Source organism: Idiotropiscis lumnitzeri, chromosome 1, assembly GCF_059441095.1.
Source record: "Idiotropiscis lumnitzeri isolate Australia: NSW breed Sydney's pygmy pipehorse chromosome 1, RoL_Ilum_1.0, whole genome shotgun sequence".
Classification (NCBI taxonomy): domain Eukaryota; kingdom Metazoa; phylum Chordata; class Actinopteri; order Syngnathiformes; family Syngnathidae; genus Idiotropiscis; species Idiotropiscis lumnitzeri.
In genome coordinates this window covers 32,045,840-32,071,727 of record NC_142391.1, presented here as the reverse complement: position 1 = coordinate 32,071,727, position 25,888 = coordinate 32,045,840, and the positions used below count along the sequence as shown (strand labels likewise).

At 39.8% G+C, this 25,888-nt stretch overlaps 3 protein-coding genes across 3 annotated transcripts; 1 reads left to right on the top strand and 2 right to left on the bottom strand.

Moving 5' to 3' along the window:
• Positions 1-1,312: 1,312 nt before the first annotated feature.
• Positions 1,313-5,870, bottom strand: LOC148344255 (uncharacterized). The gene is made up of 4 exons (XM_088305166.1): positions 5,275-5,870; positions 5,163-5,232; positions 4,846-4,968; positions 1,313-1,384 (listed from the first exon to the last, which is right to left on the bottom strand). The coding sequence occupies exons 1-4, from the start codon at positions 5,868-5,870 to the stop codon at positions 1,313-1,315; spliced, it is 861 nt and encodes a 286-aa protein (XP_088161292.1).
• Positions 5,871-8,719: 2,849 nt separating this feature from the next.
• LOC148344254 (uncharacterized) lies at positions 8,720-9,667 on the bottom strand. The gene has a single exon (XM_088305043.1). It carries the CDS (start codon positions 9,437-9,439, stop codon positions 8,720-8,722), a length of 720 nt encoding a protein of 239 aa, XP_088161169.1. The 5' UTR covers positions 9,440-9,667.
• A 2,508-nt stretch (positions 9,668-12,175) lies between these two features.
• On the top strand, positions 12,176-24,415 carry tspan36 (tetraspanin 36). Its single transcript, XM_088295396.1, has 7 exons — positions 12,176-12,374; positions 21,597-21,788; positions 21,875-21,949; positions 22,690-22,785; positions 22,974-23,123; positions 23,210-23,293; positions 23,865-24,415. Exons 1-7 carry the CDS (start codon positions 12,315-12,317, stop codon positions 23,943-23,945), a joined length of 738 nt encoding a protein of 245 aa, XP_088151522.1. The 5' UTR covers positions 12,176-12,314; the 3' UTR covers positions 23,946-24,415.
• The last annotated feature ends 1,473 nt before the right edge of the window (positions 24,416-25,888 follow it).

The following is a 25,888-nucleotide window of genomic DNA, read 5'->3' as shown; positions in this document are numbered from 1 at the left end:
TAAATACATGGTCCATGTAGTTCTTAGGTTGCCAGGAACGCTGTGGATCATTTCTACACCCTTCCGCTCCTCCTCCTCCTCCTCCTCCTGCGGACCTTGGCAGGCTTGGGTCGCTTACGTCGGACCCTGTTGATTCTTTTTGGGGTCTTCCTTCTTGGGGCTCTTCTCCTCCTCCTCCTAGTCGACCTTTTTCTCGCAGGGGTGGCCCTCCTGCGTTTTCTCCTGGTGCGCCCCCTCCTGGCCCTCCTCCCCTGAGCCTTTCTCTTCTTCTTCCCCCTTCCTCTCCTCCTCTTCTTGCTCCTCCTCTCCCTCCTCGCGGCCCTCCTTCTGCGACCCCCAGGCGGTTTGGGGTTGAGTTTGAAGGAACCGGATGCCCCTTTCCCCCGGGTGCGCACAATGACATTTTTCGCCACCATCCTGCGCAGGGCGAGGCGGATCCTGGCTCGGTTCCGGGTCACGTCGTAGCCGCTGGCCTTGAGCACCTTCTTGAGGGCTACCAGGGACACGCCGCGTGAACCCCCGTAGGAGGAGATGGCGTTCAGGATGAGGATGGACACCGTAGGGCCGGTCCTCTTCCTCGGTCTCCGTGGAGATATGGGTGCAAGTGACACCGACATTGTGGGATGCGCCTGCGTTCTAAACAAGTATGTTCAGATACAAACACGAGTCCTGAGAGTGATGTCTCAACTAAAACTGCTTTTTTTGTTTGTTTTTGTTTTTTTGTTTTGTTTGAAGTCCTGATGAGAATTGTGTCGTGTGAGCGCCAACCTATGTGTTTTCTCCAGCCAAACTCTCCTTTAGAATGTCCTCATGAGCTGTTGAATGCATTTGCAAAAGGCATTTCATAAGGTTTGGTGGGGTTCTTTTCTCTCTGTACGTGAGAGTTTGAGAGAGATTTGACCCTTTAGTACAAAGTCTGATGCGGAATTACGCAACTGCACCCGTGACGTATGAATTGACAAGTCGTAATGTTCAACAAGTGTCATCAACCATTACGACATCATTACACAGCTAATTAATCAATTGTCATTAGAGGCGATTCAAATGATAGTGGAAGCTCGAATTAATGTAATGCACTGGCAACGTACGCTTTTACAACAATGCGAAGCGTATTTCAAATAAAACGCATTCGATCCACGCGTGTTGCTCTTTTTGATTAATGAAACAGCGAGACTTCTTTATGATCATTTTCACGCAGACCAAAGGGCATCTTATGAACATTTTAATTGACTAGAGACTAAAACCGTGCACATTAAATTAAGTGGAACCCAAAAGCAGTGCAGTGGGTGTAATCACACTGTTCCTGCACCTGTTAGATAAATTTTCTCGTGTTCAAACATCGGCAACCAATCATGTGGATCAGACTACTGAGAGTGGGCGCGTTCTAAAAAACAATAAGAATAAACAATTAAAAACTGTTGGTTGTATTGTTGTTCATCTGTCTTCTTTCTTGTTGAATCATTGCTGGTAATTATGAGAAATTGTAACGTAACCCGTCTTCTCATAGATGAATGTAAATACCGTAGCTATTGATAACACCATCTAATTAAAAGTAGGTTGAGCTTTTTTTTCTGGCCGGTCAGTTTCAAAAAGGTTGGTGGCCCCTGAGCACTTCTTTGCTGAAATAAAACCTCTAACAGATGTGTCACGTCGAGATGTGACAACCTGATTATTAAACAGTACAACGTACTCATATGTGCAATTTCTGTAAACGTCCCTTTGAATTGACGGTGCCAATCATGCATCGATTGCACATTATTGATATGTGGATAAACTGGCTTATATTCTTTTCGGGGCGACGCGGGGGGGGTTACATCAGTTTACGGTATTGTGCAACTGATATATAGACTACGTTATCGAATTAAGAACTGTGATTTTTTTCAGTGTAGGCTCAAGTATACCTTAAATCAGTAGTTTTTAAACCTTTACGTCAATCACTACCTAAAAACAAAATACTTCACTCAAGTACCACCATCGTGACTGACCAACATTAAAATACAGTTGGATATAGTTAAAATAGTCTTTCAATGAGTCTCACCTCTATCACGTTTTTAATTAAGGCTCATTGAAAAAGCTTAATCCACTGTAACATACTCAGAACATTTACGCTGCGCTAAAATATAGGAACATACAAATGCTTACAGTGAATAAAAATATAATGCATATAAATTACATAGTAATGAAAAAATGAGTTCTTAAAAATAAATCCAGATGTATGATACTTCAATATATAATATGTGAAGTTCAATACATATGCATTTATTTTTTTATTGAAGCTCAATTGGACTGTATTTAATAAATATGCACTGCATTAAAAAAAGTTTAAGCTACATTGTGCAGTTTCTTTTATGTACAACGAGAGGGGGCTTGCATACCATAGATCAGGGGTGGGCAAACCTTTTGATTGGTGGGCCACAATGGGTTCTAAAATTTTACAGAGGGGCCGGGACCAGGAGCAGATGGATGGAGTGTTTTGGTAATCTCACCTCATCGGAGAATAAAAATAAATTTAATTTTAAATGAGAGTGAACAAATGCATTACAATAATATATATGTCTTTGAAAAACCACAGTATTTTGAAAATAAAACATTAACAAGGTTAATACATTTAATTTTTTTTCAAGTTCGGCCGGCCACATGTGGCCCCCGGGCCGTAGTTTGCCCACACCTGCCATATATGGTTCTTGTGCTCGTGAGAACCACCATAAATAAGCATAGGTGAACTGAGCAGCTATACTTGCTAATAAAATGTACATGAAGTGAAGTATATTTTTATTTTGTAGGGGGTGAGCATTTTTGGACATTTACACGGGTTGTACTTTTGCCCTCTTGTCCTAGAGGTTTCATCCGAGTGACTTAAAACTTCGTCTGTGGCATCTTAAGACCTGGGACAATAATAGGTTGGAAATATCGAGTTTTAGAAATACTATATGACGGGGGTGTAGAATCAAAATTTGCGTTTCATATTTTCTCTCTATAAAACGAATTAATAATGCCCTTGTAGATGCTCAAAAAAACTCCCCAACGTCCCATGTATTTTAGCAGCGCCAGCTTTAAGACAGCTATATGAGAATATTTTGTTATACAACACCACCTAGTGGGGACAATAAATTTCATCTTTTAAATGTTAATATACTGGAGTGAGAACGCTGATCGAATCCAACTGGAATTTTGTCAGGAAAGCATCAAGACGTTGATTATTCTGTCTGCCTACAACTTGCATCATGACTTTTAGGCAAATGATGTGGCCAAAACGGCGCCGCAAATTTAGATGCAGTAACACTCTGCAATGACCAAAAACTGCTGCATTTTGACCCAGATTCAGGGTACAGGCCTCAAGACATCGACAAATGTATTTTTCATTCTTGTGGTACTGTCACCAATGATTGAAAGGAAATAAACGTTTTATTCTCTGATGTTTTCTCCCCTTAGTAAGTTGACCAGAGGTAAACTAAGTTAAGACTTAAATCATACTAAAGCACTTTGTTAGTTTTTGCAAAATACATATGCTCGAAAACTCTTGAGAACTGCCCCACACGTCAGGCTTGGCAAAAAAATAAAATAAAAATCTGCATTTCAGAGGGTTAGTGCGCAGTTTCCAATAAATGGCTCAGTCGCACTTTTTAATAAAATTTAACAAAGCAGCCCTGGTTGTGCATTTTATCTTGAGCTACGGTAATTGTGATGCACAGAAACAGCCCAAGATCTACAAAAAAGTGTCTTAGAGCAATAACAGACTTTGGGTAGTTCATCTAAAGATGTTAAAGGGACAGTGTGTAGAATGTTTTCAATTTTCAAAGTTCAGTGATGAAATTGGTGGTTAATTTTGAAAATGAAGTAACTTTAAATTCTTTTATTTCCTCAAACATTGCTGCTATTACAGCACACTGTCTACCCAAGCCGCTTATCCTCACCAAAATTCATGAGATGTTTCCTCAAAGTGTTTCTTTGCTAGGAGTGAAAGGGAGGACGCCTATTTTGTTTTCAAATTATGCTCCTGAGATTATCTATGGAGTAGAAGATACCGTATGAGGAATTACTTCTCCGAGTTTGTGTCTGGTACCAAAACTAAATAGAAATTCAAATCTTTTATTTGATTTCTATAACCCTTTGTCTCCAAAAGCTTCACAGGCCCACAGTTGACAAAGATTGAAGTTAGGTTCAGATGATCAGGATCGTTCTCAGGCTCCTTCAAAGCTTGCTGGTGAGCTGATCATTTGATAGACCAGTGATTCTCAAACTTTTTTCAGTGACGTATCCCCTGTAAAAAAAAATTTTCAGCCAAGTACCCCTTAACGCTCTCCAGTGATTGACATATAACAGGTGGCAAGTGACAAGTGGGTCGAACCATTCTAGGATGGGGGGGGAATCTGGGTTTTTAAAATAATATTGAATAACCTATTGAACATAAAATTTGTTTTGTCACCTTCAATAATTCTTTTTTAAGGATTTTTACATATTTGTTTGTTTTATTTAAAATCTTGCGTACCCCCTGGAGTTGCTTCAAGTACCCCGAGGGGTACCAGTACCGCCATTTGAGAACCACTGATATTGACTGTTAGTTATCTTGCCATTTAAAAATAAAAAATAAAACCATTGCCAATGTTCCAGTGCTTCACTGTGGAAGTATGCCAGGGATACGTTGTTTAAAAAAAAAAAATTGAAAAAAATGCAAATATTGGCTTTCTCCATAGTTTTATTGTTCACACGCTACATAATAGAATATAAGAGAGATGGTGACAGGTTGCTATAAAATAAACAGATATAATGGTTGATGTTAGATTGATATAGAAAGAAGAGTAATCGAGTAAATTTCAAATAATCCATCTGAGAGCTTTTTAGTACACACTCCTCCTCCTCCTCCTTCTCCTCCTGCGGTATCTCCTGATGGACCTGGCCCTCCTCCTGCGTCTGTATCTCCTTCTCCTTCTGATTCTCCTCGGGCCCCTTCTCCTTCTCCTTCTCCTCCTACTCCTCACTGAGGTCCTCCTCCTCCTTCTCACGGTCAGCCTCCTTCTCCTCCTCCTTCTCCTCACGGACATCCTCCGTCTTCTCCTCCTCCTCACGGACATACGCCTTCTTCTCCTCCTCCTCACGGACAGCCTCCTTCTTCTCCTCCTCCTCCTCCTCACGGACAACCTCCTTCTTCTCCTCCTCCTCACGGGCAACCTCCTTCTCCTCCTCCTCCTCCTCACGGACAACCTTCTTCTTCTCCTCCTCCTTCTCCTCCTCCTCACAGACATCCTCCTTCTTCTCCTTCCTCTCAGAGAATACCTTCTCCTTCTCCTCCTCCTCCTCCTCCTCACAGACATCCTCCTCCTGCGCCTCCTTCTTCTCCTGAAAGACATCCTTCTCCTCCTCCTTCTCCTGACTGACATCCTTCTCCTCCTCCTTCTCCTGATTGACAGCCTTCTCCTCCTCCTCCTCCTCCCGGAGGTGGCCCTCCTGCGTCTCCTCCTGATTCGGCCCCTCCTCCTCCTCCTTCTCCTTCTCCTCCTTCTCCTCCCTCTGTATCGCCGCCTTCGTCTCCTCCTTCTTCCCACTCTCCTCCTCCTCCTCCTCCGCCTCCTCCTCCTGCTCCTCCTGCGTCTCCTCATCCTGTAGCGATTGATCCGGAAGACTCCGCGTCCCCCCGCGCCTCTGCCGCGCACGATGTACTTTCTAGCCACCAGCCTGCGTAGCGCGAGGCGGATCCGGCCTCTGTTGCGCATCACGTCGTAGCCATTGGCTTTAAGGACTCTCTTGAGGCCGACTAGGGTCATGCCGCCCGGACCCCCGTAGGAGGAGATGGCGTTCAGGATGAGGTTGGACACCATCGGTCCGCCCCTCTTCCTGGATCTCCTCCTCGGGGATTTGCGTGCAAGAGACATGCCCCGTTAGCACTCGGGTTTTGGATTGAAGCAGTGAGTCTGACTGATGATGGCTCTACACTTTTGCAGCTGTGTTGAGTCTTCATTAAGTCCTCATTGGGTACCTCATCGGTTGAGACCCGAGACCATACCTCACCTCTCAAATTTGTACAGGTAAGCCCTCCTTTAATTTGAACACATAAACCGCCGAATGGATTTGAAAAAGAGACGATACATAGTTTTTTAGCGGGGATTTAACGCCTCTGTACGTCGGGGTTTTAGAGACATTCAAGGGTTGGGAGCAAAGTGTGGTACGTAATTACGCACAGGCACCAGTGACGTGTTATTTGCGATCACGTCATCATAGTTACGACATAGTACTGTAATGTGTCTGATATATACCAGTAGTCAATGCCGCTTTAGCTCATCCCCGCCTTTTCCGACGGAGACGGCTTGCTCTTGTCCAAAGAAATACGTAAAATGAGCTCCTACGAAGCAAAGTGATTACAAATAAAATGCGTGTTTTAAAGGGTTGACTGTACCTGTATATTGTGCAAAGTTTTTAGCACGTGTTCACTTTTGTATGCAACAATAAAAATTAGTAAACAGCATGTTTATTTTCTCGACAGGAGATATAGATTGGGTACAATACAAATCGAATAAACAATGAAATATGCAGCAAATTTACATATTACAGTATAAATTATATATAACGATACAATAGACGCTGAAAATATTAAAATCTAAATGGAACTGACAACAGACAATCTAAATAATAAATTATAAACAATACAACAAAGTGTGGACAATAACAATACGATAAAAATATAATGGGAAATAATAATGCAATAAAAATTTTATTTTCCTATAATAAATTAGAAACAACACTTCCAATATACATAAAATAATACAATCGAAAAATATAATAGACAATACACTATAGAATAGACAATAAAATAGGAATAGAAATAACCAACAATAGAAATAACCAAATACAAATAAAATAGACATAATGAATAATACATTAGAATAAATCAGTCGATGAAAATAATAAATTTGCAACAATACCACTGAAATAGAATACATAATAAAAAAAGAGTACATAATAAATTACAATGCAATAAAATACAATTGGCAAAATAATAAATTAGGAACAATGTAATGTAAAAAATAGACAATAAATTCACACAATAAATAACCAACAATCGAAAATTTGAAATAATACAAGATCCTGTTTTTTATGTATATCATAGCCTTTGTGAGGTGAATGGTTTGGGGCTTTTTATGACATATGTGGGTTTTAAAATGTGCTGAGTAATCTTCTAAAAGTTATCCATCCATCCAGTCATCAGTTTATTTAGAATCACACGGAAGGATCGTGACTATCGTGGGTCCTTAATTCCACAACCCTGGATTACAGGCAGTGTAGGGAGAAAAGTCTTGCTGATTTTTCTTTATATAGTTTCAATTTGAGGCAAGTGGTCCATGAGGCACAGTATTTATTGATCTTTTTTTCTTTTGGGGGGGTGACATGGTCCCAATCCCAAGCGGTACCCATTCAAACAGCTTTATTTTCACTTGTGAATATATACCGGAATCCATTTTGTAATCTAACCCATCGTGTTTACATGTTCAATGAAAACTTGTGCGGGGCCTGCCTGAATATTGTTTTAACTCTTAGAGTGAAATGTATCTTGCTGCGAATTTATGGCAAATTGTAATTGTGATTTACACCAACCTATTGATTCGACTTTTTTTCTGCTTACACATCAGGATGAAGTGATCAATGAATGGTGAACTGGAATCCAAGAGGATGTTACACTCCAAAAAGTCAAACTCTGTTCTGCGATATTGGTTGACTTCTTTGCGTCACTTCTATCAACTGTCATGTATGCATTTAGACTAAAATAAAGTCAAACTACCCAGCCTTTCAGGATGCCTGCATGTATTGGTCGACAGCAAGTGTTTCTAGATTGTGCTGGAATTACATTTACTGTACTTTAGCTCATGGGTGCATTTAACATTTTTTTATTTGGCCATTCAACAAAAACTGCTTTTCTATGCTCAAGGAGCTGAAGACTCGTTAAATAATTGTTTACCATAATATGATACAATTGATTGTATAGTTTATAAAATCAATATTTTATTTTAACCCCAAAGTTTTTTAAGGATGGTAATTAATTTAAATTAACGCTCAATCTTGTATGCATTTTTTTTCCAACTTGCCATGCATTATATGCACAAGAACAGCCGAAAGCCAAAGAAAAGCTAACTGGTGGCATAGATGACAGGTGTCAAACTCAAACCCAGGGCCAGATCTATCCCACAACTTTCTTTTTTTTGTGGCCCACCAAACCAAAATGTTTCTAGGGTTTGTTCTTTTCATATTGGCACTCATTCTGTACCTCAGTCATTTTTTTCACATTTTACACCGTATTACATCTATTAAAATACTTAAATATTTGATAGTCATCATTTCATTTCTCAGTTTAAAACAGCCATAAAAATGAGATGCAGTTGTGTATACATAAAATGTAAAGATTACATTTATATGATTTTCAGTAAGACAAACTCCATGTTTTTACCCTATTCTAGCAACTCGCTGAGCTTAAGTCTTTGTTTTAATTTTGATTGAACTCCAATTTGCCAGCTTTTGGGGCTGTTTTTGATCCTTTGGCGTTGTTTGCGCCAGAAATAAATTTGTGGTGATACAGCTTCAATGAGGTCCAATCAGATGTCTATGAATGTTTTATTTTCACACAGAAATATTATCTAGAATGGCATGAGAAGTGGAAAGGTCCATTATGTGATAAATAGAAGTCTATATGAATACATGGAGAAAATGGAAGTGTACAGTCTCCACGTTAGGCCTAGTACAGCCTGCTGAGTCTCCTCCTCCTCCTCCTCCTCCTGCGCATCCGAGGTCTCCTCCTGCGTCTGTACCTCCTGACTCTTCTGACCCTCCTTAGCCTGCGGACCCTCCTTATTCTCCTCCTCCTCCTCCTCCTTCTTGGGTACCTTCGCCTCCTCCTCACTCTCCTCCTCCTTCTCCTCACGGACCTCCTCCTACGGGATCTCCTCCTTCTCCTCAAGGACCTCCTCCTTCGGGACCTCCGCCGCCTCCTCCTCCTCCTGACGGACCTCCTCCTCAGGGACCTCCTCCTCCTCCTCCTCCTTCTCCTCGACCTCGTTCTCCTCCTCCTCCTTCTCCTTCTTCTGCGGCGAGGGGTGGCCCTCCTGCGCCTTCTCCTGGAGCGTCTCCTCCGAACTCTCCTGCCTCTTGTCCTCCGCCTTCTCCGCCGCCTCCTCCTTCGCCGCCTCAACATCCGAACGCCTCTGCGCCTGCGGGGGCCGTAGGGGTTTATCCTCAGGCGTCTTCCCCTGGTGCGCACGATGTACTTCCTGACCACCAATCTGCGGACGGCGAGTCGGAGCCGGGCTCTGTTGCGCACTACGTCGTAGCCATTGGCTTTCAGGACTCTCCTGAGGCCAGCCAGGGTGACGCCAGACGGGCCGCCATAGGAGATGGCATTCAGGACGAGGTTGGAAACAGCGCCTCCCCTCTTCCTGGATCGCGTTCGCGGGGTCATTTCCGGTGGGCCGGAGCCGTATTGAACGATTGTCTGCGGATCCTTCAGGTGGCCCGGTTGTAATTGGAGTGGTTCAAGTGCCGATTATGCCAGACGAGAAATTACTCCTGATATTTATCGGTTTTCGGCTCTCAGTAATGTGCGCGCTTTAGAGAGATGAGAGACTTTCAGCCAAAGTGGTGATGCGCAAATATGCGCGCGATGACGTGACGATTTCGTCATCCAGACTCAAGCGCTCCTTAATACAAACGGCAGCTGCGGTATTAAGACTCCTATATTTGTGGCAAGGTGGGAGTTATCTTTTAACTAGAGCAAGCAATGTGCTAGGACTCTTCTGTAAAGCGAACCATGGATTGTTTTAAAGACTTTATTGTGGGATTTCACCTGCGCTGTACAGTGCTTTATTTTTGTGGTGACCTCGTGGTTACCTTGTCCATTGACTGCTTAACATTCAAGTATGTACTGTTTATCATACATTTATTCTTTTTGCCAATTCAAATTTGCACCAACACCGCAGCTCTTAACTTTTGGCTTTAACATACATTGTCATGCTTAGGTGAGGTCTGTCTACCGCTTGGAAATTGTGGCTTATCGTCCAGCCTAGCTGTCAAGTCATTAGTGTTCAAATTTAGAGTGGGGCAAGTTTATGTTTTTGTCTTCGCATCTGCACCATCCATTTGCAGTCTTGGTGCCGATGGGAGGGAATATTTGAGAATGCTTCGGTTCTCATAAGCGGCAATTGGTTGGTGAAATTGTGGATGTGGCGCACGAGGTTATGTTTTGTTTGATGTTTGTCCATGCACCACATGCTTCGGTATACGCACAGTTATTGCCATTGGTATATACAATTCAGGGACTTTGTGTTCAAGTGTTCGTTACATGAGGGGAGTTATAATTCATGCTGTCTGAATGACCAATAAAAAAGTGAAGGGGGAAGTCAACCCCCCAAAAATATTTTTAATAAAATATTCTATGTACCTTCCATGCGAGAAGGAGGAGGAGGAGCTATTTGTGCCTAACGTGGTATTCTGATTAATACGCGTGCCATTTTTTCCACTTTTGTCGACTGAAAATTACAGAACATTTGCTCAGGTAACAACCAATCACGGATCACCTGATTTCTGAAGGTGACCCATGATTAGTCATTAGCTGAGCCCTGCGCAATTGTGACGTAATTTTCACTTGACAGCAATTGGCAAAAAGCAGCCCCCTGCGATAAAAAAAAACAAAAAAAAAACGTGTGGCTTTTACTGCTTAACACATATGCCATAAACGTAATATATATCAGAATGCCATGCTTCAACTAGTGGGCCTGCGTAGAACAAATTCTTAAGAAAATGTTTGTGTTGACTTAACCTGTAATGATATTTTTATGCACTGCGAAGCAGTGACTTATAAGCCACGATAACGTAGCAGTTATAGAAAACCTCAGGCCAAATTTATCTATAGCCCATAAAGGGGAAATCAAGTCAAATATTTTTTATATTTATATGTTCTATACACTCCCAGTAGTCTAATCACAGTGTTCTGATTAATATTGCATTTGTGGACTATGAATTAAGCAACAAAATCCAGCCGTTTTTAATCCATCTCAGTGGGTGGCCATTTTGCCATGCACTTGCTGTTGCCTGAAAATGACATCACAAGTGCCTCAGTGCTCAGGTTCGACGAATCATGACTCAAACCCAGAAAACAGGTGAGCAGTGGTTGGCTACCAGGGGTGTTTGTCTACACTCACACACAGGTTTTTTGTAGGTCAGTGTTTTTCTAATTGTGTTGAAGCAAGCAGAGGGAGGCCTGCTGTTCCTGGCAGCTCACCCCTGGGTTTGAACCAGTGCTCTCTTGATCTTTGTGCTATTAGACAAAATTGGTGAAAGTGTCCTTCATCCTCCCATCCAATAATTTTTTTATACCACTTATTCTGTTTAGGTTTGTGAGAGCTGGAGACTACCCCAGCTGATAGAAGGCAAAAGGTTCACCCTGGATTGGTAGCCAGTCAATCACACCATTCACACCAGGGCTTGCACGATATAAAATAAAATATCATCATTGCGAAAATGGCATGATGCAAAGATGTGCGATAAATTCATTTTTTACATCGCTGGTGTTGGGCGAAATCCTCTTAGTCCCAAAATCCTCACTATTCAGGAGTCCATAAAACTGTCCAACCATTAACATTACCATGGCTCACCATTTTCAACACTTGACTAATTCAATTTATAAACACCCTTGTAAACACCCACCCGTATGGACTACATAGATTTGTGCGGAAAATATGAAGTTGACCAAATTGTGACAGGTTTTGGCTTGACACGAGCGATATGCACTTTGGCCAATCAGATGCAACCTTAAATGCATTGCCATCCAATAAGAGAACAATATCTAGGGATTTGCAAAAGTTTTTTTATGGTTGCTTATTTTGACAAATGAAAAATAGTATTTAATGAAATATTAAAAATGTAATTTCTTTATGTGTATGTGTTAAATATCGCAATAATGTGCAACACGCACATGACACATTTTTCCAATATTATGCAACCCTAATTCACACTCACTGAGTGGGAATTGAACCTACTCTGCCTACATGGGAGTCAAGCGAATGTTACATTACTTCTTCGGTGACTTAGTGTGACTCAAAAACAACATAAAATAAACATTCTGTTTTCTGCCCCCAAAAAATCAGGAAGCGTTGCAGCATTTCTCAACCCCAACTCCCCAACCCTCCCCCGCCTTTAACGTCAGCACCATGTGACCACTTGACGGCACGTGACGTCACACTGCCTGGAACCCTCGTGACCGAAGACGAAAGCAGACGACGCCAAGACCTACTGCGGGGCTGATTTCACTTCAGTGTCCTGACCACCGCGTAGACGACATGGATTGTGGCATCATCACTTCCAAGACGGTCCTCCTCTTCCTCAGTCTCGTCTTCTGGGTAAGCGCCTTGGTATTTCTAAAGTACGTTTTTTATAATATCAAATGGCATCTACCGTATTTATTCACAACCACACGGTAGTTACGCAAAATCACAGAAGGCCTGTTTAAGCTATTTTAGCGTTAAACGTGATTTTTATCGTTTGGCAGACTTTACGGAAGTACATAAAGCTAAAATGTTCCTCTTTTTATTTATTTAAAAAAACGTGTTGAAAAACTTATAAATATGACGACCACACTAACTGAATTCTGACGTCGTTTCAATTTGGTCATTTTGATGTTTATGTTTAGTTTGTGTGTCGTCATTCAAATAAAATTTTATTTATATAGCACTTTTCATGCATAAAATACAGCGCGAAGTGCTGTACAATAAAAACATCCCAATTACAACGAAAACAAACTCACCCCTGTGCTGTTTTTGCACTCGACAAGTACTCGCTTCTATTTGATCTGATAAGCAGCAAGATTTCAGCCGACCCTTGTCTGCGGTTTCATGCAATCACGCTCGGTTTACTTTACTCACCCTTGTTTTTTTTCCTTCATTGCCTCGCATTTGCGTCAAAGATCAACTGTCGAATTAGTTTTCTGCTTAATAGTCACTTAAGTTTTCAATAAGTGGAAAGTTCTGAGTGTCAATTGCTGTTATCTAAGGATAAACACTTTTAAAATAATGATGGTTGATAATTAATAGCCAACTGAAAAAGGAGTTCATAGAATTTGGAGAGATTTTCTCCTTATCATCTTGTGTGTGCGTGCGATCTCCATACATGAATGCGCGACACGAGATTCAAGGAAGGTTTATTTTAAAGTTTAATTCAGTGGGATTACGATTCGGTTTGTTCTGGTACAGCGGAGTTTGAGAGGGTACGATATAATGCGTTTCTTTGTTGTAATTTTGCAATCTGAATGAGCTTTCGGTAGGCTGCTGTTAATGTGGCATTTTCTTCAACGCGCTCTCAAATAAGACCATTCAATTTGATGTATTTTAAAATTAAATATTCCCTTTCGATTCAAGGCACTCGTGTCTTTTAACTCAAAACCATAAATATTTGAACTGGACTTTGACACAATTTTCAGAATTCCTGCTCTGTACAACACCCCAATGAAATTTGAAACAAAACAATCCAGATGAGCTTTAAGTGTATTTCTGATCTTTAATTTGAGAGCATTTACACCCAGATCCGGTGAACTATGTAGATATTCTAACATATTTTAAATATAGCTCCACTTTTAGGGACCAAAAGTTATTGGACGAACTAACAATTATAAATCAGATTGTCACTTTTGAGTAATATGTTGCAAAACCTTTGCAATCAAGGACAATCTAACGTCTCAAACCCATGGACATCACCAGTCCCTGGGTTTCCTTTCTGGTGATGTTCTGCCAGACCGTTATTCTAGTCATCTACAGCTTCTCCTTGTCCTTTGGGCATTTTTCTTTCAATTTTGTCCTCAGAAAATGAAATGCATGTTCAATCGGATTCAGGTCAGGTGATAGACTTAGCCAATGCAGAACATTCCACTTCTTTGCCTTTAACAACTCTTTAGTTGCGTTTGTAATATGCTTTGGGTCATACTCACTTACTCTCGTTGTGAAACAATGTCCAATGAGTTTTGGAGGAGTTGGCTGAAGATGAGCCCAAAAAGGTCAGAATACATTCTGATGTTTTTGTCAGGAGTCATATCACCAATAAATAGAAGCGATTCAATCGCGCTGGCAGCAATACATGGCCACACCATGCATCACTGATGAGGTGGTATGCTTTACATCTTGAGCAGTTCCTTTCCTTCAACATACTTTTCTCTTTCCATCATTCTGGTACAAGTTGGTCTTTGTCTCGTCTGTCCATAAGATATTGCTCCAGAATTTTTCATTTTTTTTGTTTGTTTCTTGGCAAACTCTAAAATGACCTCACTGTTTTTGAGGCTCACGAATGGTTTAAAAACCATATAGTGAGACCACTGAATTTCCTTTGGTGAAGTTGTCTCCCAATTGACTTGGATACAGGTACACCCACCTCTTGGAGAGTGTTCTTGATCTGGCCAACTGTTGTGAAAATGTTTTTCTTGGTGAAGTAAAGGTTTCATCTGTAATTCACACTTATTTTCCGTGTTCTTCTGTGTCTTTTTGTGTAGCTGATTTCATTGGTTCTTTTCCTCATTTTAAAAGTGGACCATTGCTATCTTTTTGCTGATTTGTTTTGATTCTTCAGCCCAATGGTGGCTTGCTTTCACTGTTAGTGACAGATATTTGGACCTCATATTGCGAGATGATCCCACCAAATTCCAAATGAATATACCAAACTTGAAATGAACCCCAGGGCTTTTACCTTGTAAGCGAAATAATGAGGAAATGACACATACCTGACCGTGGAACAACTGAGCAGCCAATTGTCCTATTACTTTTGGTCCCTTAAAAAGGTGAAAGCAAGTATAAAATATGTTGTCATTCCTACATTGTTCACCTGATTTGGATGTGAATAGCCTCAAATTAAAGCTTAGAGTCGGCGCTTAAAGCACATCTTGATAATTTCATTTTAAATCCATTTTGGTGTTTTACAGGGCTGAAATGCTGAAAATTGTCAGCGTCCGAATATTTATGGACCTGACTTTATATCCATCCATCCATCTATCCATCTACATCCATCCATCTATCCATCTATTATCTGTTCCGCTTCTCCTCACAAGGGTTGCGGGGGTGCTGGAGCCTATCTTAGCCGTCTCCGGGCAGTAGGCAGGGTACACCCTGAACTGGTTGCCAGCCAATCACAGAGAACACAAAGACAACAACCATCCACGCTCACAATCATAGCTCAGGACAATTTTTGAGTGTTCATTCAACCTACCATGCATGTCTTGGGAATGTGGGAGGAAACCGGATTGCCTTGAAAAACCCACGCGGGCTCGGTGATAACATGCAAACTTCACACAAGAAAGGCCGGTATTAAACCCTGCACCCCTAAACTGTGAGGCCATCGTGCTAACCAGTCGGCCACCGTGCCGCCTTGATTTGATATGCATATTTGAAATAAAGGAAGCAGGAGTTCACCCATTCCTTTCACTAATAGTAATTGTAAATAACAGATTTGGAAAAAAAACACTCATATTTGGAGAAGAAATTAGTGATTAGTAGGGCTGTCAAAATTAAAGCATTAACTCAGGTGATTAATCCAAAATGTTTTAACTCAGTTAAATATATAACTCAGTTAACTCTTGTTTGATTTCTTAAACAATAATTTGCATACTTTGCCAATTTTGTGCCATATTAGCTGTAACATCTTTAGGCCGTCTCAGAACAAAACACTGTTCAAGTTCCCACTGGGCCTTGCAAACCAACACTGCTGGAGTGTGGCGCTTTTGGGCGGTTTTGAGAAATGTTTCAAAGAAAAATGCCTGTAAAGATGTCTCCATTTAGATCGTATTCAAGAATCAAAGAAAGCGATTAGAACTCTTTGAATTAAATCTACTTCATGTTTGGTGATTTTGCATAAATTTTAAGATATTATTCAAGCAAAATATCTGTTACAAGCTTCGCAAAAAATTGTTGTTGAAAAATGTTAATCGTGATTAATCATGGAATTTTTTTGTGTGTGTTTAGTTAAAAAAATCATTTGACAGCACTAGTGATTAGTTGCACTCAATAATTTCCCCCAAAATCGACAGACAGTATCTTGGAGTCAGGCCATAAGTATGCAGATCGGCTTTTCAGTTCGTTGTCTTTACTTCAAATTTGTCTTTACATTCATGCATATAATCGCTAGCATGTACCGGAACTAGAGCTCCTTCCTGTTTCCATGTTTAAGAAACATTGGCGATGTACCGATACTAGCCTAATGTGGTCAGACCGAATGTGTTCTGAACATTTTCTGACAGCATGTTTCCAGTTTTAGAATGTGAGACAGTATAATTGCAGTCTGCGGGACTGAGAGGTAAACGTGCCTCAAATAGCTGCCGGGACAGAATAAAAGAAGGAGCAGGCTTGGATAATGGCAAGTGAGGAAGTTGGCGCATATCTGGTGAGCATATCGTAATTACACAACCACGGTCACTCGATTGACAAGCGACGTTGAAGCTTTATATATTCATTTTTTTACTGTCAGAGGACCCTTTCTCTTCTACGTTTGAAGAAACCCAGTGTGGTTGCATGGTGAGCAAATGCCAGACCCTGTGTAAACCTAGGATAACAGTGCTAAATCTATCACGTAAACATAACAGACTATGAGAATAAATTATTTGACATAAAATGCTTCCCATAGAAAATGCATTTTATAATGATGATAAAATGAATGAAAGCAGACCCGTTCATTGATGTTGCCATGGTCCAATCAAATCTGGTACAATTCTCAAATGACTGTTTGACCAACCTTCTTCTGTAAAGTGATATAGCAATACCAAAATACATACATTTAAAATGAACTCTGAAAGCTCATTTAATTCCATTAATTAAATGAAAACAAAAGACATTTTTGCTCTAGTTTTTAGTTATTTTTGCAAATGTTAGACATTCTTTCATTTAACAGCCGCACAATACTTGGAAAAACATGCAATATGGATATTGACTATAGCAGTATTAATATTCTTGCGATATTTAGCATGCACCTTAAGAAAAGACATTTTAATTATCTTATGGAAGAAGTACAGTTTTTTAACGCGGAAAAATTTGCAAACTCAATGTGTTCCTTGCTAATTAATTGGAATCGCCTAGATTATTATCTATTTGGTAGCGATGCGCATTTAAGTTTGCATCTGACTTGTCAAATTCAAATAAAAGCCTGCAATGCCATAAGAAACTTATTGCATGTCTTTTCAGTATGCATATTACTTGGGCCATTATTACTGTCGATATTTTTTCGATATATTGTACAGCCCTACAATCAGTTTACTGGAAAATATCCGGATTATAAACCGCTACTTTTTTCCTAGATTTTGAAACACGCGGCTAATACAACGGTGCTGCTTGTCTTCTTTCAAATGTCTTTTTTTTAAAATTAATTTTCAAAACCATAAGGACAAAAATCCCACGTATAATTATCCGTTTTTGCTCTTTTAACAAAACAAATCCCCGGACAGCGAACACACACACACACACACACACACACACACACACACACCCCCACACACGATAAATTGTACATATTATACTCATATAAGGTAAAGGTGAAATGCAACAAAACAACACAATCCCAAGATGATCCCTAATTAATATACTATCCACTCATAATGAAAAACAAAAGAAAAAAGAAAAGAGGAAAAAAATAAATGGAAAAATAATGACAGGTTTTCTACTCATAAACAGCCTTGGTAGGTTTCTTGAAGAAAGTCAGGAAGGGGCGCCAAGCCTTGTAGAATCAATTTCCTGAGCCCCCGGACCCTGAATCTTATTTTTTTCCAAGTCCATACATTGCATACGGCGCGGCTTTTCTGAGGATTTTTCTTTCACCGGTATGGGCGCTCTTTAGTTCAGAAAATAGGATAAATAAATCTTGATATTTTTTTTCTCTTTGGTCTGTTCTGTTTTAATTAGCAAAGTTGTTGCCGTGTGAAAATGCACTGTTTTGAGAATCTGTTTATGTACCTTTTATGTGAATTCACAGTACAAAATTGTTCAGTACATGCAGTTAACAACTAATTTTTTTTCACCATAGAAAACAGCGGCTTATAGCCTGGTGCAGCTTTATATATCGTCGCCCCCCTCACCCCAAAAAGTTGCTGCGGGCTATATACACGTGCGTCTTATAGTCCAGAAAATGTTGTGCCCTTTTTTAAAAAGTATTTTTGCTTTTATTTTGTTTACGAAAATGTTTTTCAATTTTTTTTTTTTTGGTCAGTTATTAACTAAAATAGCATTGGTAATTACTCAGTTAAATTACAAAAAACAGAAGTTCAACATATTCTGCTATCCATTCATCATTTCTAGCGCAACACGAGGGTTGCAGATTAGCTGGAGCCTATGTCGGCTAACTTTGGGCGAGAGGTGTGGTGTGCTGTTTGACCACTCACCAGCCCATTGGAGATTCTCACGCCTCTTGAAACATTTTTTAAAATTCATAGTTGAATTGATGTCCATTACATATAAAATCAGAATATTAGCAATAAAGCTAATGTAGATTTACCATAAGCATTAACATAGACACCAGAAACCCCCCCACCCCCCAAATAAAAGCAACTTGATTCACGATCTACAGTAAGTTGCAAACCACCACATGAATCATTTCTCTGCTCCTCCCTTAAAAGATTCTGGTTGATTTAGCCGCATTCCACAGAGTTGTAGTGGGTGCCTCTTTATTGAACACTCATACACATACTCACACACACACACCAAAAAGCCTCTTTGCTGCCTCGTTTCACATAAGATCAGACTTTCTTGGGGAGATTACGGGGGAGCCTGGGGGAGAGCGGGCAAGCCAACAGCCGTCCCGTGACTGTGGAGTGATTAAGAGACATGAGTCATGTGGACCAACGGAAAGACAGGTGATCCTTGCTTCCACAAAACACCCTTGAAACGCAGGAAAATTATGTTTCAGTGTCCCGCCTTTCCCTGATAACGGCTGGCCAAAGTTGAAAAGGCAATTGACGTGTGCTGATAATGAATTAGTAGGTCACAGTGGCGTGCCTTTCTCATGGAATAACAGATAGTCTGAAAACAATCGCAATGTGACAGTCATATTTTGAGAAGTCAGTCACATGTTTGCAAATATAACCAGAAAAGCGAGTCACGATGATGATGTGCACCTAAAGGGCTCATTTCTGGATACGGTCACATGAGGCCACAGGAGATATAATCGAGAACAAACTTCTTTGTGCTGCTCGGACCAGCTGATTTGTCGACATTGTGTTGCAAACAAGTCGATGGCCACACTTGACGTTGCATACTTAAACTTAGGTCACATTGACTTTTTAGGTGCTTGTATATAAATACAGTGAAACTTTCCTTATTAGGAGGCGATGGGGACTGACTTCTCCTGCTAATAGATAGGCACCAAAAAATTGTTTGGACCATCTGTTTAGCCAAGCTGGCATGTTTCTCAAGGGTTGGCGAACTAAATTCTTTATATCTGCCTCTGTTTTTTTTTTTTTTTTTTTCCCTTAAGTCTCCACTACAACACACTACAGGCATACGTACGTTGCATGCAAGTGTCAATGCGGAGTAAACCCTTTTGACTGGAAAACTCGTTCAAACGTACAGTATATGCAAAGTACATATTGATAAAATGTACTCAAAATGCTCAAAAACATTTTTCTTCCCATAATGCCACACAGTATTGACTTGAGCTTTGTATTTGATCAGATTATTTGATTAACTCATTTATTCCCAGCCGTTTTGACGAGAGGAAACACCTCAATCAATTTTTCTGTTTTTTGACTGTAAGGCTTGCAGAATATTGTGTTCTAAAGATAAAAACATGGAGCTATGACGCCAAAAAAAAAAAAGGCTATGACGTATAAATACGTCTTTGGGAGGCAGGGATTACCATTTTGAAAATGTAAATATATGTGTAATGGATTGAATGAGTTAATTGAGGGAATAATCAATAAAATAATTGATTCTGTATGTAAGTGACCCCAACTGTTTTTGCATCCCAGATCAGTTTCACCATCAAGCAATATTTTGACTGACCCTAATAGAAAACAAAGATTAACAAGTGATTAAAGATAGAAATCCCCATTACTGAATATAGTTGTTGTTTATTAGTGACAGCCTTGCACGTGTATCTTAGGCGGGATGGGAGTCACTGAGAGATCAGTTTACTCCTTAATTTAGTTTTTAATCATGACAGAAAAAATGCTTCGCAAAGATGCATTGGGGCTCCAGACGAACCTTTTTTTTGCTTTTCTTACAAGAAAACACTGGCTGCTTACCTAAAACTTTAGGGGCGCACAGTGTAAATTGACTCAAAGCATATATTTACATTTTCCCCTTATTTTCACTTTATTACTTATACAAACTTGAACAGTAAGCGCGGAGACAGTGTGTGATATGAAATTAGTGTAAAAGTTTGATGAGCAAACGTAACCTATATGTTGTAGATTTCAAGGGTACAATTTCCAGTTCATTGAATTTGTCCGCCTGAAGTACTTTAGCCTGGTGAACTGGTGCGACCACTGATTCTGATAAGAATTTCAGATTTGTAATTATTTTTCATCACTGTTTCTTTGAAAAACAAGTCATATCCATAATCAGGATTTGTCTCTCTTGGCTCGATATTTTTTTTTTTCGGTCGAAAATAAGCACTGATTGTCCTCTATGCCATCAGTGCAATAAACCCAAGAACCGTCTCTTTTCACACGTTAGCCAATCAGAGTGGTCATTCACTTTCCTTTTGCATTCCTCTCCTTGATTAGGATTTAATGTTGGGTGGCACACCAGCTCATTTTGCCTTCTCTCCAACAATTGGGCCCAAGTGTGGAGCAGAAGTTTGACAACCACCAAAGAAATATTCAGTAATAAGAATAGGAAATAAAAATCTATACATTTTACTGGTCACAAGGCAAGTAGGTGAAATTTACTTGCACCGTCTCAAATTTTATTGGCAAAAGGCGGCGGCCCATTTTGTGGCTGTGTGGAACCCCTGCTCGTGATGGAAAAGGAAGTAAATAATTCAGTGTTGTTGTTTGTAATCTCTGCATACTCTGCCTTGACATAAATCCTGGCTTGTCCTTCAATTTTCAATCTTCCAAGTGCTTGCAGATTAGAAAGGTATCATTCATACTATATTGAGCGGGTTTGGTGGGTGACAAACGTGTAATGGCACACCTGTACTATTTTTCGTAGGACTGCCCACAGTGTCTCTTAAATGTAGCTCCCCTTTCATTTTTGCCAGCTTGTCAACAATACTTACTGTGTCATGTGACTGAGACGAGCCGTTTGCTGTGTGGACTGCGGCACAGGCCTGATTTCCACATTTAATTCTTTCAGACGTCATTAAAGTGTTTTTCTGTGCAAAATAAGTCCTCGGCCTGCTGGTTGGTGGCTGCTGCGCGTTTGTTTCGCAGAAGCTGCCCATTAACAGCTCATTAGCTGTAAACCTAAGAGACTGCCAATAGTAAGCCGGACCTTTCTTTTTCTTTTCATCATCTTGAGAAGTTTCCCACCCTGCTGTGTCTAGCAAGAAGGGTTTGAATATCTCCTGTGACTAAAGCCTAGAGGGCGTCTCAAGATTCTCAAATAAGAAAAAAAAAGAATAAAAGGTTTGACTTATGAATGTGCTGCTGTTTTCTCCAGGCTGCAGGTGCTGGCTTAGCCTACGTTGGCTCCCAGGTGTTAAGCAGCTATGGCACCTTTGAGAACTTCATCCAAAACAAGTACACGCTCATCCCAGCCGTGGTCATCATCGGCATCAGTGTGGTCATGTTCATCTTTGGCCTGCTGGGATGCTGCGCCACCATGCGAGAGTCCAAAGTGGGCTTGAGCTTTGTGAGTGGCCAACCCAGAAAACACATCATTCCAGTTTTCTTCACTCTAATTCTGATCGGAATGGTCATTTGTCTTGTTTCATGTAGTTCTTTCTGATTATTATGGTGATGTTTGCAGCTGAGGTTGCCGTTTTGGTGCTGAGCTTCATCTACCAAGGCAAAGTGAGTCATCTCCAACAGTTATTATCCCAATCCCAAGATGAATGAATGATATATTCAACCATGCATCCATTTAGCATCATGAGTAAAAAATATGCTTCGATACAATAGCGCTAAGGCAGAATGATCGGGATTTTTCATCTTGCCTTGTAATTGGGGAGCATTTCAAGTGAGTGAATAAAATTCAGATTGTATTCTAACAGCAAAAATGAATATGGGTAAAGATTCTACATAATGCCCTGTGCCCAATTCCAGTGAGAATGCAAGTAGTGTGCTAACAAAGAAATACTGTGTCCTGATTACAGAAATCTCAAAAAGAGTGGAGAGAGAAAATAAATGCTGTGACAAATAAAATGACTAATGATCATTTTAATCAATTCTTGCATGCCAACAGTTGGCTTACGAACATTTAGGCGTTTGTCCTAAATTAAAAGCAACAAACACATTATATTGTGAATCCTCTATAAGTTTGCAATTGAAATAAAATCTATATAGTGTCAGGCAATCATTGAAATCCACAGAATAAGCCAAGAAAGTCACGTGATTGCACTTTTTGCATGGAAAAATAATAATGCTCAGATTTTTCTATTCCCTTGAAATCTAAAACCTCTGTTTATAATTTTATAATTGAATTACAGCACTTGAGTTTTTTGACCACAGTGACATCTGCTGGTGACTCACTTGTACTGCAAAATTGCTACTTATCCTTTGAAGTGTTGAGTATTTTTCACCTGTGTGTGCAGATAAACGGAGATTTGGAGCCCTCCATGAGCGACGTCTTTGCAAAGTATGACGGCGAGGCTCCTGAGACCAAAACTGTGGACTACCTGCAGACTGGGGTTAATAGTGGATGATTTGCAGTTCCATTTTGCACAACCTGCTTTACATTTTCAATTCCTCTTTCATTTGATTTGTGTCTTATAGGTCATGTGTTTTAATGTGTTAAACAGTACATGACTCCATGTGCATTTTTAAATTGCAGTTTGTGTGGTGAATCCGTTTTTAAATTGTAATATTCTTTGTGTAGTTGCAGTGTTGTGGCGTGAGGAACTACACCAGCTGGTTCAACACGACTTGGTACCAGAGCCACAACAGCACAGTGCCCGTGTCATGCTGTAAAAATGTCAGCACACAGTGCACTGGCAGGTTGGACCAGTTAAACCTGCTCAACTTGGAGGTGAGCAAAGATTGCTGGATCGCACTAAGTGCAGTCAAATGTTGAGATGTAGCATGACATGGTGTGTGGGGCTTGTGTGCCTTAAGGGTTGTGAGGCCAAGCTGGAGCACCTGCTGCAGGATGTGCTGAAATACGCCATGCTGGTCATTCTGGGTTTCGCTGTCATCAAGGTAACCAAAATGCAACACTGAGAATGACATGGACAGTAAAATATAGTCGAGCTGGATTTATGCTACAGGTCCAATTGGCCAATTCCGATTTGATGCTTAAATCCAAATTTTTAAACTGTTAAGTAAAACTATGAGAGTAACTTTCACATTCTGCTTGCCACCTTCTGAAATTATTGATCATGCAGCAGTTTTTTTATTGTGTATGTTCTTTGTTGTTTGGGCAGACACGTTTTTGTCACCAATCGGTTTATTCAATAACATCAAGTCAGAATCGCACTGATGGGCCGTATCCAATCTGCTCTTTTAGGATAGACTTGAAATGGCAAAAATCCCATCCCTGAAAAATCCCTGATAGAGATTTTTTTCTTTTCACACTGTCATGACGCATCTCATTTGTGCCACTTGAGAGCAAAAAAGTAGGAATTTTGTCAGCCGCTTTGTTTATTTTAGTGCCATTACAATAAACTCTTCACCAATAACCTCTAAGCCACAAAGTATTTTTTCTTTTTTTTATTATTTGAAAAAGGTTCTGAGCACTTGATTTAATTATCCTCCCTCCCCATGTCTACAGTTCTTTGGGATGCTGAGCGTGTGCGTGATTGCCTGTAAAAGCAACAGCCGGAGGAGTGGCTACCAGCCTCTTTACGCCTGACCAAAAACTTTCATTTCAACACCTTGGATCTGTTAATTTTTACAGTTTTGCAATGCATATCATAAACTATTGTCATATAGATCAAAAGTGAGAAGATCCAGAATGTCATTTTTATAGCATTTTCCACGAATATTTCCTCCTTTTTCATCTGTGCCACTTTTTGAACTCACTCATATTATTTTTCAAATAGCTACACATGGATAGAAGTTGTTTTTTCTTCTGTTACTCCGATTTGTTTATTTTTTTATTTTTATTTTTTTAGTTGACTAAATTCACTGGAAACCACTGCACTATATTTCATGCTTTATGTCGGGTTACGGTAGTTCTAGCTAACTTGATTCAACTAATCCACATTAGCTTTGTTTTAATGAGAGTGCCATTTTCTTTTAGGCTCGTTATCTGTATTAAATGTAGTCACAGCTCTACATGGTTATGTCTTTCTAAAAATAATAAAGTGAGTAATTGACAAAGTTGTTTGTATCACACTCTTAATGCATTATGGGAGCATGGTTAGTATAGTGGTGCTCTTTTATAACAGTTGCTTGAGGAATTTAATTATTTTTGAAAATTGGATGGTGGGCTGAATCAAACACAATACGATAACATTTCCACGTTATTGTATTATGTTGAATTTGCACACAAATGCTGAGTTTATCAAACATTAACTTGAGTTTGTAAGTTTAAATAACATTAGGATACAATTGAAGTCAGCGTTTTGTAATCACTTTAAATTTGTTGAAAATTGCCCGCAAAAACCAAAAGATCTCTGCAAGTGGTACAATTCTGTCAGCAATGAAATGTAATAAATTTTAAATTACAGATTATGAATGATAGGAATGTTATGATTTTTTTTTCTTTTAAGGGACTAATGCCCAAAAAGGGGCAAGGGTCCTAAAATCCATGGAAAATAAATGACAAATTGTGTTTGTATTAAAATTCCATTAATCTGCAGTAAAGTAAATCTCTGTGGAGGGAGTGCAATCACAGCTGTTGAAATTAGGGTTGATTGAGGGCCCATTTTAAAAATATAAATATAATAATGGAAATGTTTAATTTTGATTAACCTTATCCTTTATGTGACATACATCCACAAAATGTCATAAATATTTAACCAAAGTCTTAATTCTGCCATGTAAGTGATGCCTTTTTGTCATTGGGTTTGTCTTGATTCAAATGTAATTGACATTTCTGCTACACTTCTTAGTTTGCCTCCTGGCTGTTTTCACATCTGACTTCCCCCACCCCATATTCCACCTCCCATGTCTATTTTGGTGCATTGTCTGGCAGATTTCTTTTTTTATTCACCTGTCTGTTTTCCACCCGAGTTGTGCTTTGTATGTCTCGCTCACATAGTCCACCCAGCTGCTGTCTCTGTTCTTATTTAATCTGCCTGTTTTTTTGTAACTGCATCTGGAAAATCCGGTGATATACTTTGCCCCACACACATTTAACGTTCCTATCTGTCTGTTTCTCTGTCTGTCTCATCTATCTATACAGATAGATATATCTATAGAGAGAGGTTTATTTGAGTCCACATGTAAATTCGATGAAAATGGTTTAGAAAGGTTCATGTTTGCTGTGCCTGTACTATATAAAGGACCACAGTAGAGAGTGCATCTCAAAGTTCTGGATGTCAAAGGATTGTATGTAGACCTCCCAGACTGGATTATCTTGATTTGAGACACAAATCTGGAGATTGTCTATTTTATTTTTTATTCATTTATTTCATTAGTTTTTGGCTTTATGTAACAGCTTGGCTCGGTAAATTTGATATTCTTTAACAAAACAAATCATGGCAAGTGTTGAACAATCCAATGTAGCGAGTGAATTTAAATTGCTCCCCAACAGTTTTTCAAAAGAAAGAGGCAATCTTAAAAAGTTACAATGACGCAAGTGAGCGTCGTTGTCACTCAAACTGTAATCAGCAGACCTTGGTAGAGACA

Coding starts and splice junctions, on each gene's coding strand:
- LOC148344255 (XM_088305166.1), bottom strand. CDS start 5,870: ATGTCTCTTGCACGCAAATCCCCGAGGAGGAGATCCAGGAAGAGGGGC. Junction 5,233..5,274: donor AGGAGGAGGAGAAGGAGAAG/GTATTCTCTGAG, acceptor GATGTCTGTGAG/GAGGAGGAGAAGGAGGAGGA. Junction 4,969..5,162: donor GGAGGAGAAGGAGGTTGCCC/GTGAGGAGGAGG, acceptor AGTGAGGAGTAG/GAGGAGAAGGAGAAGGAGAA.
- LOC148344254 (XM_088305043.1), bottom strand. CDS start 9,439: ATGACCCCGCGAACGCGATCCAGGAAGAGGGGAGGCGCTGTTTCCAAC.
- tspan36 (XM_088295396.1), top strand. CDS start 12,315: ATGGATTGTGGCATCATCACTTCCAAGACGGTCCTCCTCTTCCTCAGT. Junction 12,375..21,596: donor TCCTCAGTCTCGTCTTCTGG/GTAAGCGCCTTG, acceptor TGTTTTCTCCAG/GCTGCAGGTGCTGGCTTAGC. Junction 23,294..23,864: donor TGGGTTTCGCTGTCATCAAG/GTAACCAAAATG, acceptor CCATGTCTACAG/TTCTTTGGGATGCTGAGCGT.